The sequence below is a fragment of the Pipra filicauda genome, unplaced genomic scaffold (genome assembly GCF_003945595.2).
Source record: "Pipra filicauda isolate LSUMZ 115617 unplaced genomic scaffold, ASM394559v2 scaffold11_size5308982_pilon, whole genome shotgun sequence".
In the NCBI taxonomy this organism is placed as follows: Eukaryota; Metazoa; Chordata; class Aves; order Passeriformes; family Pipridae; genus Pipra; species Pipra filicauda.
The window spans coordinates 2,193,806-2,210,484 of NW_024103652.1; the positions used below are offsets into that span (position 1 = coordinate 2,193,806).

Below are 16,679 nucleotides of genomic sequence, written 5' to 3' on the forward strand. Positions count from 1 at the left end.
CAAGTGAGGAGTCACTGAAACCAGGTGAAATTGATTATGCTCAGATGTAGGAAACCTCCTATGGACCGTGGGAAGGAGTCAGCAGCAAAACAGGTGTTTGGAAGAGGCGTCCTGAAGCTTGCAGATAAGAGGACTAGAAGCACAGCAAGACATACAGAACATGATTAATTGCAATACAGTCATTGTTCCACCAAATGAGTTGTTTAAATGCCCAGTGAATTCTCCATCAACACTGGGAGAAGAGATAGGGGTTGCTAAGATCTCTTCCATTTGTGAGTGCAAAACCCAGAGTGTGGTGGTTATCTTGTGCAGAATTCTTGCTAGAAGCTTTTGAGTGTACCACAGCCTTCATGGCACAGTGGATTTATTATTAATACCTTGGTAGAACAGACGGGCTGTCTTTGACTGTTGAGCACCAGACTCCCACCTGTCTTAAGGCTGAAGAAGCAGCTCAAACAAGTACGAAATACATTTGCTGTACCGGTGTGTTCAGTCACATCCTAAAAGTTGGGATAGACATTTCAGGGAAGTGACATGCTGGAGGCTGAAGCCAGCAGTAGATGTTGTCTCTCATCTTCTTGTCTTGGGAATGAGATGTTTAAAAAAAATATTGCGGAGGAGAGGTGATACACCTCTAAGGTTCATCAGGGATAATGTATTCAAGACAGCAGAGAAGTCATGAAAGAATGAAGTTTAGATATCACCTTTTCGCCCTTCTTCGTTATTGAAAAGATAGTGACACTTCATGACAAAATATAGAGAAGATGACTGCTTTTGGGGGGGAAAAAAAAAATCAAATTCCAGGAAACTCATAGTGGTCAGTTAGTTCCTTAGTGTTTTCTTGCCACATGTTGTTATGGAAAGCATTTGGAATCTATTATGGAAAAATACTGAGTTCACCCTCTTGTTCCATAAAAATCAGGTAGAGTATACTGGGAAAACAAGGAAAGGTGAAAAGAAGCAAAGCCAGTGCCTCTTCTCCTCGTGGCCTCAGAACATGGCCACCTCTCCAACTACAACAACTACTACAACCTTCTTTTCCAGTCTGGGTGATATGTTTATATTTTGCAGAAGCGCTCATTGGCTCAACCCCAAGGGTAACCACCCCCTGGGGGTTACCATTTTATAACTTCAGGGGGAAAACTGTTTTTTCCCCCACCACAATTATATATAGGCAGAGTGTTGGAATCCTCATATTGCACAGCCTTTTGCATGTGTGCATGAACTTATACGCAGTGTGGTGAGGAATTTATGACTTGGATAGAACAGCTAACCTTGTCCTGGAGCAAGGAAACCAGGACCTGTGGCTGAAAAACATGCTTAATGTCATCATATCCAGTTTGTGATCAAGACCAGTGTATAATACAGACCCCACATACTTCTTGAGGGAAGTTCTGTTACTATCTAGCACACATTTAACTATGTGGAATATATTCAGCACTCTTGCAGCTTTTGTATATTCATATATATTGGTGAAGGATTTTTAGTCCAAAAAATTGCACACTATCTGTAAGGGGAGAGGAAAAGCCCAGTCAGGTGGAAAGCAGGGACACAAGGCATCCGCAGTTTGACATAACAGAGCAAAATAAGTCTGGTTAAAAATCCCTTTTCACTTAGAGCAGAATGTTATAAGCCTTACTGTGGTGTCATCGAAGGAGACGGCCGAAATTTGTATTCGGAAACACTTTTCCTGTAGAACTCTCTGAAAGGGTCATGTGTAAGTAGGGTAAAAATGTACAGCCTTTTAAAGCTTGCAAGAAATAGTTGGAGAAAAATTGAAGTACTGGTAGCAAATAATCATAGAATCATATTTGGTGGTGTTTAGCTGTCATCAATAATGCCATTTAATGAGTGGTCAATCTATTGTGTAATATCTTTAAAGAAAAGCAAACCCCAAAGAAGGCTGCATGATATGATTTATAATATGCCTTATTATCAAGACTTCCTTTGAATGATCACAGTAACATTTGGTATGTGTAGGTTCAATTCCTTCATTTGGGGTATAGGTAGTACACTATCAGAACTTCATTTATGGTTCTCTCCGCTGAAGGCAATTCTGAGTGGTAGGTTAGTCTGTTTGAAGGATGTTACTGTGCTGCATTTGATTTGCACTGTTTTACTTAACCATGTTTTCTGGACAAGATGTCTTTTTAGATGTCTGTAATGGTATCTGAGTGATGTATATGCATAGTGGCACCTTGGGATATCAGTATTACCCAGCTGAGGCTCCCTCAGAGTGTGGCTTGGCTGTTGCAACTGCTATTATGTAGGATTAACAGGAAATTTCCCATGAGCACTAGGGGTTTTTCTTTAAGATTTTAGTTTCATAAATGCAGCTTACTTACCCACCTCTTTAATTTCATGTTATAATGTGTGGATTGACTTTTATTGTCTCATTAAGTCTCTTCTCTGAGCTGAGACTTCTGGCAACTCCTGCCAACATGCAAAAAAGAATCTTATGGTAGAACTGCCCAGAGAAGGACAGAGTGGGAAAGGCTCTGGACCTCTTGCAGCAATCAAGAATTTCTCTGGGTGACATGAAGCTTTTATCTGAAGTGGCAGCTTATTTAAAGCTGTGTTTATCATCACGCTTTTAGCGCCTTCTGAGTTGACCACAGTAAAATACAGACATTAGAGGGCAGCTCCAGTCATGCACTGAAGGCTGGAGTTGTGTCAAAGTAGCAAGCAATTTCCATGGAAATTAAAGTTGTTTAAAAATCTGATTGAACTGGAAAATGAACTGTGGTTGAGCAGAGAGTGCTAATAAGAACAAAAGCTACCAACTATTATTTTCATGTAGATGGCAGCTAAGTCTAGTATGTGATAAGTCACTATTTAATTAGTTGCTCATGGTTGCTAGCTTCCTTTAGCAATGAGTAAAGTATAAGCCCTAACAGCTCTGTTGAACAGATTTAAATTCCTTTTCCTTCTCTACAGGTATAGTAGCATCCGCAGCATTTGATATTCCAGACAGTGAGGACTTGCATAGATTCTCCTTTGGATGACTGGATAAAGCATCTTAATAATCTTGGAGTCTTGCAGTAGGAGTTAGAAACCATGTTGGTACTGGGATTTATACTCTTTGGTGTACAAGGCCTGCAACTGTGTGATGTATCAGTATGCTTTTTCTCAGTTGCTGATCTGAAGTTGTTTGTATGCAGTAGTTTGGGTGAAGGCAAATGTCATATCAGCTATGTGTTTTGACTTTGTTGATTGTAAATTGGGTTTTGTGTTTGTGTGGCAATTGCACCAGATACTGGAAGCCACTAAAGTGAGATGGTTTCAGGCTAAGAGCTGCACTTCAGTGGAAGGCAAACCTGTAGATCAAGCCAAATCAATCCAATCCAATCCATGAGAACAGGGCAGTCTCAGCTGTGACCTGTGCAGTCTGTTTGCAGTAATCTTAGCAGTGATGCATACTTCCCTCACGGATAAGATTTTTAGGGAGAATGAAATACCATAACCGAAAGTCTCATATTTCTATAAGATTACTGTAGGGCTTAATTAGATGAGCTAATAAATAGCCTTGCAGTTTAAATCTACCTGTCTATTATCGCATGAAAATACAGATTCATTACAGAGTAAGGAATCAGGATGTTCTCTGATTATTTAGGCTAAGTAGGACTTTTCAGTCTATTTCTGTGAACTTCGTTGCAAGTTCTCCGTTTCCTACTCCACCATCTATACTACCATTAGTCACTTCATTGTTGGTTGTGCCCTGGAGGTCCTAAGAACTGTACACTTCTGGCAGTGTTTGTACCAGTGTCTGAGAGGTGAACAGTCTCTCACATGGCTGTTATGCAGCTCTTTTGACTCTGTGAATGTCACCTTCCACCTCTGCCTCTGCCCTTCCCTGTGTTCCTCTCAGATGCCGTCTAGGCAGTGTTCATAATAAACAAGTCTGGTCTGATTTTAGGACATTGTCTTCCTGTGCACTTCTTCATTCTTGTGAAACAGGGAGAATGATAACCGCTGTGTTATTGTTGAATATAAAGTTGTCCATCAGCAAAAAAATGGTTTTCAGAAAGTCTGTAAACCATTCCTTTAGAGCTTTCAAACATAAAGGGAATAACTGACCTGTAAAGTTTGCTTTTATCCTATTAAAATGAAAATGGTGAGTGATGAATAAGAACTCATCCTTTACTTTTTCTCTTCTGGTTTTCCACCCAGAAAGGAAATAATAAACCCTGTCCATTTTCAGTTGCAGCCTGACTTCTTTTGCTTAGTAATGACGAAGTAAACAGCTGAACTGTGCTCTCTGTCTACAGATGCCACGTTGGAAAGATCATGAGTAGGAGAAACTATTCAATACACGTGGGGTTGTTTTTATGTGATGCATATTGACAGTCACTAAGACTCCATTTAGACCTTTCAGGTATGTTGATTGATAGACAAGCCCTCACTGCTAGCTAAAGGATTTGTTCAAAGGTAGGAAACTAAGGCTCGAAACAGTTGATTTTTGTTGAAGCCAGGTTACTGGTAGGATTCTCTACTGACACGTATGAGATACTAGTCTGTTCAACAGACAAAGTAGTGGTCTAGGAAAACAGAAAAAAAGGGATGTTTAGCGGGTAAGACCAATTGTTGATAACTGTAGGGCTAGGTAACACTGGCATGCTGGCTACAAGGAGTTGTACCAGGAACCTCCTGTTGCAAAGTGGCAGATAGCTGCTTGGCAAATAAGAGTCAGTGTACACTGGGAAATTGTTACTCAGACACTCATTAACAGTATTTTTGGGGAAAAAAATCTTAAGTTTATTGTGATCTTGACATAGGGTAACATTTACATAAGCAATGAAGTCTGTTTATGGTGGATTTATAATTCTGTGTACGGTTTGGTCAACTCTGGAGCAGAAAAACAGCCTGGGCAGTCTCTAGAAGGGGCCAGATTTTCTATGCAGGTTGTTAATTGACTCATTAAGATGCATGAATTGATTTGTGCAAAGTGGGAGCTGCCTGCGGGACTATTCAAGAGAGTTCAAAATTCCCACCTGGAGTGCTCCTAGACCAATTAAGTCAAACATTTAACTGCAAAGGCAGCTTGACTTCAGTCAGTCACCTTATTTCAAATTAGTCCATTGTCTTATCTAGGAGAGTGGTTAGTTGGGGAGTAGCTGGACCACCCAGGGAATTAGTATCTGAGTGAGGTGGGTGTTGCACACAAGCTGTGTTACCCAGCAGCACTGCAGTTGTAGCCGTTGGTGTTTTAATTTCATGGTTGTGAATTAAGTTCTATAGTTCGTTCTATAGTTCTTGCCACAAAGTCATGCATATGGGAGAAAACAATTCTACCTTGGTGTCTGCCTTCCTTGCAAACTCATAAAATTACACTGCTTTAGTTTTAAGGTGATGTGAGCGCTGAGGCTGAGACTGTGAGATGCTGGGGCTGGCAGTGCCAGAAAAGAAAACCCTACATGCTAGGAGCAATCCCTAGAAAAGAGGAGACGTGAATAGTACGTGGCCCTGCAAAAGGTTGACACCTGGTTCAGACCAGTGACAGTGGGAGTTAGTGGGAGCTACCAACCTTCCCTCCCTTTCCCTCAAACTCTGACCTCTGGCATGTGTCAGTTCGTTTCCTATTTTAAAGGCTCATCAAGGATACAAGGTCTAATTCATGGTTAGAGCTGTCTGAGAATGCTGCAGGAGGCATGAAGGATCAGTGCATTTGGGGTTATTGTAGGAATTTCTTCTAGTAAAACAGGGAAAGTTGTCAATATGGGCACCATATTCAGACTTACTTGAGAGGATGGAGAAGTAGGTTGGTGTAGTGGGTTGACCCTGACCAGATACCAGGTACCCACTAAAGCCACTCTCTCACTCTCCCTCTGCAACTGGACAGAGGAGAGAGAAAAAAACAGCTAAGAATTCATGAGTAGAGATAAGAGCTGGGAGAGGTCGGTGACTGATTACCTTCACAGGCAAAACAGACTCAAAGTCGGGATAGTACTTAAATATTACTAATAGGATAAGAGCCAAAGAGTGAGAAATAAAACAGTCTTAAAAAACAGCTTCCCCACACCCCTCCCTCTGTGTTCTCCCTCCTCCCCCCCCAGCGGTGCAGGGGGACGGGGAATGGGGGTTATGGTCAGTTGTTGTTTCTGTCGCTGCTCAGAGAGAGGAGTCCTTCCCCTGCTCCCAAACCCCACTTCAGTCTTTGGGAAAGATTTCTTTTTTTGAAAGTACTTTAATTTTAAAAGTCTGAATAGGAAATTATGTAGTCCAGTCTAGTCTGTAATTAATTGTCTCAAAAAAATTTTTTTGGAATGTTTTTGTTTTCTCTGATTCTCTGTCCTATGCATGGTTGTCATGGTTAGGGAAGTTTATAATTAACAGTACCTGTGGGACTAAAGAGTCTTATTCCTCCTCAACACTTCCAGGAGACTGTTGACTTTGTTTGCTCTTAAAGACAAATTGTTCAGTCAAGTTCTATTCTTAGAATAATAACTGAGTTAAATTTTAAAAACTCCCTCTCCCCCAGTATTTTAAATAATGCTTGTACTTATTTTATGTATTAATGCATCATTTTTCCAGAAAACAGACTAAATTGAACCCATTTATTTAAATATCTTTGGTTTTCTTTGAAGGTGTGTGAAAGAACAGATAACTAACGAGATGTAAAATGTTCCTTTTTATAGAAATGAAAGGTGCTAAATATATGTTTCTGTTTTTACAGGCTAAAGCCTATCTAAAGATAGCTATGGAAATAGTAAGAAGACTGCCAGTACCTCCTGCTTGAAGTATTTACCACAGAAACTTGCAAAAAAAGCCATCTGTGTTGCAACCAATGCAGAAGAGTCCTGCTACCTAATAATGTGGAGGCCATACCTTAGTTTTAAGAACTTCTTTAGGAGTTAATTTACCAGAGATTAAATTAAGATTGTGATATTTACTGGTTTTTGAATCATTGCTTGTCCATGTCCAAAGGGATTGAAGTGTGCAAACAATGATAGACAGTATTTAACTGCTGAATTGTAACATCATCAAGCATTTTTCACGTGTGCTATTTTATGAATGAAAACCAGCCTCTCCACTCAAGGAGAATGATGAGAGGTATGCCAAAGGATTAATCCTGCTTAAAAACTTAAATTTTCAGTACTCTTAATTTCTTTCAGTTTTGGTTCAGCTTTTACATAGTTATCTATCAAACTGACCCTAAGTTCTGCAAGATTTTAACAAGAAAAGTCAGTTGTGCAACCGCTGTACTTTTTGTGTGTTCACCTTATAAGAAAATTTTAAAAATTCCACATATACTCTGAAGAGTTCTTGTGATGGATGGTGATCAGATTTATTCATTATCAGATCAAGTTCGATCATGAGGCAATTCATGGTTTAGTGAAGAATGGATTACATGACCCCGAGGCTTATTTCTTGACTGTTTTGCATTATAATGAACCCAGACAGAAGACCAGGTAACCGAGGTCTTCACTGAAAACCAGATGTTTTGCCTGGTCTCAGTTTGACAGGGAATACAAATGATCAAGATAAATTAAATTTGTGATTGCATATTCCTACTACAGTGCAGCGACTTGGAATTTGAATATAAAGATATATTTTTGAAGTAAAGAAATATTTGGTCTTCAAACTGCACAGCCTTCTGGTTTGTTTTTTCATTGCCTTTAATCTTTATTTTTGTGTTAATGTGTGGAAGTAAAAGATTATGCCTTCAGGGAATGAGTTTCCATTTACAATTAGATGTTTGAGTTGACATTTAGGCTTTTTCATTTACACAATCAAGTATGAGTATCTTAAACATGCATGTTAACCATACCATACTGTGAATTTAACCATACTAGGGAGTTCTGCTGTTGACCTCTGAGGAACCAAGGTTTTCCCTGTATTCCAAATACTTATTCAGGATTTTGGATGAATTGTTTTTTATTACTGAAGTGATACAGCATAAAAGTTGGTATAGATTTACATTAAGAATATTTAAGTAATATGTACTCAGAATTTGCATGGAAAATCTAGGCACAAATGATGAGTTGAATTTCAAGCTTAAGTGATTTTGTAAATGTGTAAATTACATAGTCCAAAACTGTGGATTTTTTACTTCAAGTCAATCTCTGAACCTCTTCGCCTTCAGCCTTCCCCGTGCAATCTCATAGCAGTGATCAGTTATTTCAGTAGTATATTATCCCAGGCCCATAAATTTACAAAAATACTCCCTTCCTTTCAGTTGTCTGATATATTTTACAAAAATTAAAGCTGGCTTTGTGTTCTACCCTTTCATACTTTATTGATAACATTTTTTAAAATTAAATTTTATCTCTCTATATTTGTTCACTTTGCTTTACATATCGTAATTGCTGATATACCTGTCTCTAAGTAATCCTGTGGTGGTTCTGGTATATTATAACCATAAATTTCAGTTGAAAAACTGGGATTTCTGGCTGGTTTTTAATTTAAGACAGTGATATAGTCTGAATGGTTAGCATTTGTTATTTTCATTCTGTTAAAAAGTTTTTGAATGTCTCTGACATCCAGTTCATGTTGAGACTGGATGAACAGTCAGTATACAGATAGATAGTTGTTTGCTTTCCCTTTTGTTTTTTTTCTCATTATTTCTTGAGTTAGTTGAAGGATGAAATTTGCTTTCAAATGTCCTTTTATTTTTACTCCTTTTTCTCTTTTTATTCCCCTTTTAATTAAGTACTGTGGTTTTGCTCTGTTGCATCTTTCAACTGCAGAACTATTTTGAATGCCTTTATCAAGGAACTGGTTCTAATGATTAAACATAGTTTCTGTGCCAGTCTCTGAAAATTCATATTTAGTTAACAGTTTTGTGGAAGGATTGCACAATGTAGTAAATTTATTGATTGAAAATTGTCAGTCATTTTCAATAAATATACATAATTGTACAGAGTTGGTTTAAGTGCATTTAAGGGTAGCAATGGTCAAATCAAACTTAAAATGAGAATATATTGCTTTACTTCCCTCATTCTCATAACTGAAAAACTGTTTCCCAGCTCTTTTCCTGCAAAGTAAGTGAAGGGCATTAACAGAGTGTTACTACTGCTTAATGTTATACAAACACATATTCATATTTTTTATATTACATGTATATATGTTAAGTATATATTAATGAATTCTAGTCAACATACTACATTTGAAATTGTAATTCATAAAATCTTTTATGTAAGTTGTATGGTGGGGTGTTTGGATCAGTCAGAGGTTTAGCAGGAGAAAGTAGTATTTAACTATAGCTTATAAATATAGATTATAGACTTGACACACAGTGCTGTTTGCTCTTTTCAACTCCAGTATTTTACTTTAATCTCAGTAATATTTCCTAGTGTACTAGTAAGTTGTTTTCTAAAAATGGTAATCCTAACAAGAGGGCCTGGTGTGCATAGGTAGGTGCTCTTTGCTCAGAAGCAATGGAGACTTGCTGCAAAAGTGCTGTGATCATGGGTTACTGGCACAGAATTATTAAAGTCTGTAGCACTGTGAGCTGCAGTTACACACTGGAAAATCCCACAGAGGAAGGAAGAGAAAGAAATAGGAGGGTTAGGGAGGCACGGGATCAAACAGGCAGGAATAGGGACAGAGGCCAGTCAGTCCCAGTTTACCTCCAGTGTAGGTTAACAGCAAGATCCTCAAGAGCCCCTTGCATCGCTGTCAGACTTAGTTTTGCTTTCACCACATGGCCCTTTGTATGGTGACGACAGTTCCTGTGTTTGCAGATAATTTCTGCTGTTTCTTGGGTGAGGAGCATATGGGCTGTGTCTTAAGATAGTGCATTTCCTGGCTTTCAAAAGTTTCAGTTTTGATGAAAATTAAGCTGAAAGAGAGTATAGAATTGTTTGAGTGAGTGAAGTATATTGCTATAAGATTTTTACTGAAATGTTCAGCTCATTGTGAATTGGTCAGCCTTTGAGACTATGGTTTGTGCAATACTTCAGATGTTAGACTTCTCACAACAAAACATTTTTAATTGTTATTTGAAGTTATGAGAGAAAAGTAGTTTGCAAGTCAGTTTATCTCTACTAATTCGAGTTCAAACTACAGCCCATTGTAGTTGCTCTGATTGGTGATCATGATTATGAATTAACATTCATGCAGAGAAGAAATGGCAAAGTAGGTCATCTTCAGTATATTAATGAAAAACTCCTGTAGTTCGGACCTTACTTCAAATAGCTGGATTCACTTGGATCCAGTTCAGCAGGTGAAACCCTCTATAATATCTTTCCATTAGTAAGTTTGGTTTTCACCTTGACCTGCTCAAACTCACTGTTAGGTTTTTGCTGTTTGTGATGAATGCAGTTGGTGCTGATTAGAAAAGGCTTTGATCTGAGGCAGCTGCTGTGTACTGGTTTGTTGGTAAACTGTGTTCAGGGCCCCCTAATATAAACCAAAGGCTGCAATCAAGGCAGCGGCAAAAGGGAATAAATAAGAGGTGAATCTTGTGCCAGTGGGAACATCTCCAGGTTCTAGAGAGGCTGCCCATTACAGGGCTTGCCAGGTGCAAGAATGTATGTGGAAGAAGAACAACAGAAGAGCAGCAAAAAAGAAAAACCCTTCTGTTGCTTAGGAGAAAGATTAAAGTGCTGTGAGAGGCTCTGTGGGCTACAGAACTGATGAGCAAAGGTTAAGGCGCTGAAGATGCTGTGCAACAATTTAAAGGGGATTTTGGTACTTGCTCAGGCTGTGCAAAGCTTCTGTCAGAGCATCCTCAACCCTGAGGCTGACACATGAGCTCAGTACCCAAGTACCGAAGTCCGCAGGCAATGCTCCTGTCCTTTTAGGTGCTGGTGGGGGTAGGATCTCCATGCTTATTTTTCCACATCGTTTGCTGTAGTTGTCCAAGGTGCAAGAAACTTGTTCTACACTCAGGTTTAGCTAAAGATTCAAATTCGTAGCTCCTAAACTTAGAAGAGATCCTCAACCACTTGGCTTAGTCTTTGCTAAGGACCATCATGGAACATGCAGCACTTCTGATAAGCCTGTATCGCTTGTGGAAAAATAAGGAACATCGTCCTAATCACACCTAATTATTTTTAGCCTAATGACTTGGGCTGGGTTTTGATCTTGCTCCCAGCCTTATTGATGTCTTTTACCTAATGAGACTGTGAATAAAATTATCAATGGTTAGGCTAATGCCTGGCATTTGAGCTGCTTGCTGATGTGAAATAAGGCTCTGGGGTTTTGCTTTTGTGATTTTGATACCCATGTGTCATTCTAGTTTCTCATGGCCACATCTGGGCCTATACTGTTGTCATCATTTTTATTTAACAGGAATACTGCCTAGTGGAGATGGTTAGGGGGAAAGGCTTTGCTTAAGAATGCTTGACCATAAGATGAATCTGAATTGCTGATTTAATTTCAGAATTGACTTATAATGGTAGGAATTATAATGATAATTATGTTTTATTTCGGCAGCGTATCAGCCAAGGCCCCGATATGTCAGCCATGTATCACAAAAAACACAGCAAAAGAAAAAATTAATTCCCAAAGTAGTTTTCAGCCTAAATTTAAGACTTGCTTCTTTTTTTTTAACCTCTGTTTTGCATTATAAAAATATTAAGTCTGAAGAAAAGGTATATTCAAAGGTCTGTATTTTTCCATTAGCTTCACATATTCTGAGAGGGTTTTTTTTTTCCAGCAAGAAGAGGACAGGCACAGCCTGTCCTTCCTTATGCACCTATTCCTCTAATTTTCTGTTTGTATGAGTCTGGATCTGAATACCCACTTTAATCAGTGCAAATAGATTACTTCTCCTAGGGAGTGCATGAGTCTTCGAACAAGCTAGTGGGGAGGGAGAACATCTGTTGTCCTTTAACATTGTTTTGAGGGCTTAGACATCTGTTTGAAGTGTTTTCACTCATACCACTGGGATTTTCTAAAACTTGTATTATTTCCTGTGGTCCAGAGGTTGTCTCTTTTCTTTGAGAGAAAGGCCGGAGACTCCCCATGCTTGCCTCTTCCATGTATGCTTCCTGTTACTAAACAAGGTCTGTTTTACAGATACAAACTTCCGGTTACTTTTCCTGAAAAGTGTTAGCTTATAAATCATGACTTTCTAATGACATTTATAAGTACTTTTTAGGGACTATTTCTTTCCCCAAGTTAATATGGAAGAAATACTAAAACGTATTTTTAAAGCCCAGTTTAACTGCATATTTAGGAGTAATAAACAGGGTGAGAAACTATCCTATTAAGCCAAACCCACAGTCTGTAGGTGTAATTTTGGAGTGTTCGTCCACTTTGTAAATGTTGCAAGTATTTTTCATCTCATTAAGGGAAAATGTTAAATGAACTAAAGTTCAGGAGCCTGAATGTTCTCCTGCTCCCCAGTAAGCATTTGAGGGTGACGTGAGATCTGTCTGTAGGCTGTTTTCTGCATTGATTTATCTGCTGAATCAGGAAGTTTATACCTGTCTCTTCTTAGAGGGGGAATTTCCACATAAACGGGTTTTTGTCTGTGATTGGCTTGAGGCCTCTAATTAATTACATTTCAGATGAAGTGGGGAGATTATGGGTTTGTACTCTCTACTTCCGCCTGTAGGATATTAGGGCCCAATGGCTATTTTGGAGAGTTACTTTTTAGAACAAGTTTTAAAAGGCTGGAAGAATGTGCCTTGTAAGCATCTAGGCTTTGAAAACTTAGTCTAATAACCCTACATTTATTTGTGAGTGCCAGCACTACTGGCATCTCTTTTGTAATGCCTTAATATCCTAAGCTTTTAGGAAGCCTGTGAATTGTGGCTTGTTTGCACTTTTTTATAAATGCGTGTTTTACAAATGCATTTCTGCTTAACACAGACAGTGTTACTTCATTTTTGGCTTAATTTCTCAACAGTGTAAATAAACCTCTTTTTGTAAAGCAGTTTTCCTTGCCTATTGGTAATGCATCTAGAAAGTTATTCCTCTAGAGAAAGAAATGACAGGGCTGTTTGATGCTGAATACCTTCTTCCCTGTCAGGTTAATACAGGAAATTGTAGTTGTTGTTTCAGTGAATATTGTTGGTTTTGTTACCCTGATGGGAAATATATCTTCATTAAAACAAAATGAAACTGCTGATAAAATGTCTTTTAATTATTTAGAGCTTGTAGCTCATGAACTTTGAAAACAGTACACTCTAGAGTAATTTCTTTAAAATATTCCCATTTATAGACTTTTTAAATATATATTTTTTAAAGAAAGTAGTGGTATTAAAGATGTTTGGACAAGCTCTTAGCTGTTGAAATGGATTGCTTTCCACTGCCTGAAAAGGTCTGCCATTTTCACAAAGAATATGAGTCAGTGAAGTTATGTATTATTGCCCATCAGTGCCTGCGTACAGAATCCTAAGTATGAGTCTGCAGTAGCAGGTGACAGGAGGGTAGAGAGATGACGTACCAGTATTTGCCTGGAATGACCTCATGCCAGGAAGTAATAGGAATTTGTTTGGCAAAGCAAAAATAAAAGCAGGCTTACATTTTTAGTGAAGGCAGATGGGTCAGGGCAACGCAGGGAATTCGTCTTAGCTGATGAATGCGACTGGCATATAAAAGGAAATAAAACATTATACTTGAGAAATGAAATAGAAAATGAATCTTTCCCACTTCTTCCAGAAATATATGGCCATGTGACCTGGGGTGCGTGGCACACTGGGGATGTGTTGATTCTAGTGCTTCAGAAAGGTGACAGGACTCAGCAGATCATCAGGAGCCCTCATTTATGACACAATTTCTGCATGTTAGGGAAGCAATTGAAAAATGTATTTACAAGTGAATTGTTGAACACAATTGCTGCAGAAGGTTACTTGAGGAATGAAATGTCTCAGTTCTTGGTCAGTCTGCTTTACATCAGATAACGTGCCATCCCAAGATGGTCATTTATTAAAGTTAGCATTTTAGCTGTCTTTACCGCAGGAACTGAAGTTGAATGCAGTAACAAGATACATATTATCTGCAAAGTACTTCTCCTGACACCGTCATGATACCAAGTGTCAGGAAAATTTTGAATACCTTACTGAATTATTGTACCTGAGCTTAATATGCAGTAACTTGAAGTTTCATTCTATTCCCATCATTTTTTCTATACAAAGCATATCATGTTTTCATTTCCAGCACTTTATGCCTGTTGTTTGTTCCTCACATAAAGATAAAAAGATTTATGTACAGGGGCTCCAAGAGGGAATTTCATGCTTTGACATGAGATTATATAATTTTCTTCAAAACAGAATGGTCAGCAATAGGGTTGTCTTTGTTTTCTGTTTTGTTTTGAGAACTAGTCACCAGAAGATAAGATACCAATTGGACATAACTTGGATAGTGAGACTGGAATTCTTCTAACCAGGCGCTAGTTGTATCTTGAGAAGACAAACACGAAGCTCTTTTTTTTGAGTATATGAATTTGTTTTTTTATTGGCATGGAAAAAATAAAGAACTGTGGTAGATAAAATGTAATCCTTTGATTTGAAAATCATATGAGTTAATTGTCATGGTTAAGTATCATGAAAATACACCTACTGAATCCAGGTTTTTTGATGCAGCATGTGCATGTGCTGGCCCTGGAGGAGTCAGCAGCATTCAAACAGAAGTTACTACCTCTTAAGTAAACTCCAAGCTCATTCTGTGATTTGCTGTTAAGAAAAGTCACACCCTGAACTGTGTCAGCATTGAACCTTTAGACTGTAGGTTCACATTTCCCTAACACAGGAAGTGACTCGCTGAAATGTTTGTTCTTCACCTTTCGATCTACTTTCCTCAGGAAAACAGGGATCTATTTACTCCACAATGTGTTGGTGCTTCTTATCAGACTGTAAAATGTCCCTGCCAGGCCAGGCATTGGTCAGTATTTGTTAGTAGCTGGTATTCTGTTTGTAGAAGGCCAGTTGCTGTATATAATACTTGGGAAGCATGTTCATATTCTGGTGTAGACCTGGCAGTTGTTACAGGCCATGATCTTTGCTTTGATTTGCTTTCTATTTGAGTAATGCTGCATTATTTGCAGGCAATGTGTGGCCCTGTAATTCGAAAGTGTTACCATTCCCAAGATAAAATCCTGCACTGAGAATGACCCTCTGGAAATGACATCTTACCCTTGTAACTCCACTGCTTTGGGAAGAGCTCTGCATGGGCACTTGGAGAGTGTGGCAGAGCTGTCCACTTTTATGAAGGACTTACTTGAGCCTGTTAAGACACAGAGGTAGCTGAGGATCAACAAAATGGTATGAGGAAATAGCCTGCCATGTTATGTTTGAACATGAAACTACTAAGGATGGAAATTTGGAGGAAATCTGGAATCTCTCTGCTGTTTGTGGTTTGTTGACACTGGCTGTATGCTAGGTGCCCACCAAAGCATCACCATCACTCCACTCCTCAGCTGGACCGGGGATAGAGAATATAATGGAAGGCTCGTGGGTCAAGATGAGGACAGGGAGAGATCACTCGCTAATGACAGTTGTAGGCAAAACAGCCTCAACTTGGGGAAATCAGTTTAATTTATTACCAATCAAATCAGCATAGGTTAATGAGAAATAAACACAAATCTTAAAATACCTTTCCCTCATCCTTACCTTCTTCCTGGACTCTGCTTCATTCAGCTCTCTACCTTTTCCCCAGCAGCAGCACAGGGGGACAGGGAGTGGAGGCTGCAGTCAGTTCATCTCACATTGTCCCTGTTGCTCTTTCCTCCTCGGGGAGGACTCCTCACACTCTTGCCCTGCTGCAGCGTGGGGTCCCCTTCCACAGGAGATAATCCTCCACGAACTTCTCCAAAGTGAGTCCTTCCCATAGGCTGCCACTCTTCATGAACTGCTGCAGTGGGGGTCCCTTCCATGTGGTACATTCCTTCAGGAACAAACTGCTCCAGTGTGGTTCCCTTGCGGGACCACAGGTCCTGCCAGGAGCCTGCACTAGCGTGGGTTTCCTGCAGGATAACAGCTTCCTTTGGGCACCTCCACCTGCTCCAGTGTGGGGTCCTCCATGGGCTGCAGGTGGATCTTTGCTTTGTTGTGGTCCTCCATGGGCTACAGGGGCACATCCTGCCTCACCACAGGCTGCAGGGAAATCTCAGCTCTGGCGCGGGGAGCACCTCCTCCCACTGCTCCTTCACTGACCTTAGTGTCTGCAGAAGTGTTCCTCTCACATTCTCACTCCACCCTTCTCTGGCTGCAACTTGCTTCTGCCCAATAATTTCTTTTCCCTTCTTAAATACATTATCCCAGACAGAGGTGCTACCACTGTCCAGCAGCATGTCCATCTTGGATTCAATACCTATCCTGAGGTTCAACTGCAAAAATAGGAGAAGGAGTACATGTGTGATTGGTTTCTGTTTAAATAACTGTAAGTTTTGGAAAAAAGCCTTTACTATTCTAATGTGCACTTGTCAAGCACTACTTCAATAAAAATGTGAACACACTTCTAACTACTGCTTTTATTGCTCTCCAAGTAATTTTGAAAGTATGTTGTTTATAATCTTAAAAGAACTGTTTTCTTTTAAAAAGCGACAGTGTTTAATATGTTCAACTAAGAAAACTCAAAAACTGTTTATGACATAATTCTATAGTTTCTGATGGGGCATATGAAGTCCATATTTTCTATAACCTCTGCTCTATAGCTTAGTGCCACTAAGATACAAAATAATACAGCCTGGCATCCAGGGGGGGATCCAGAAGGGGTCAACATAAATTGCAAAGAAGTAGATTTGCTGTTTGCATTGTAGCATAGAGAAGGTAAGAAGTTGCCTGCAT

The 16,679-nt window shown here is 39.3% G+C and overlaps 1 protein-coding gene across 5 annotated transcripts in view; it reads left to right on the plus strand.

Annotated features, from left to right (window-relative positions):
- NUBPL (nucleotide binding protein like) overlaps nucleotides 1–16,347 on the plus strand; it is a 93,658-nt gene extending 77,311 nt beyond the window's left edge. For 4 of the 5 annotated variants that reach the window (XM_039386471.1, XM_027720163.2, XM_039386484.1 and 1 more), the window contains one exon: nucleotides 6,674–16,347. In XM_039386471.1, the coding sequence (XP_039242405.1) occupies nucleotides 6,674–6,736 (63 nt within the window). In that variant the 3' untranslated portion in view covers nucleotides 6,737–16,347. Of the gene's footprint in view, nucleotides 1–4,268; nucleotides 4,376–6,673 lie in introns of all 5 variants that reach the window. The other variant, XR_005565494.1, reaches the window with a different exon arrangement.
- Nucleotides 16,348–16,679: the final 332 nt, after the last annotated feature.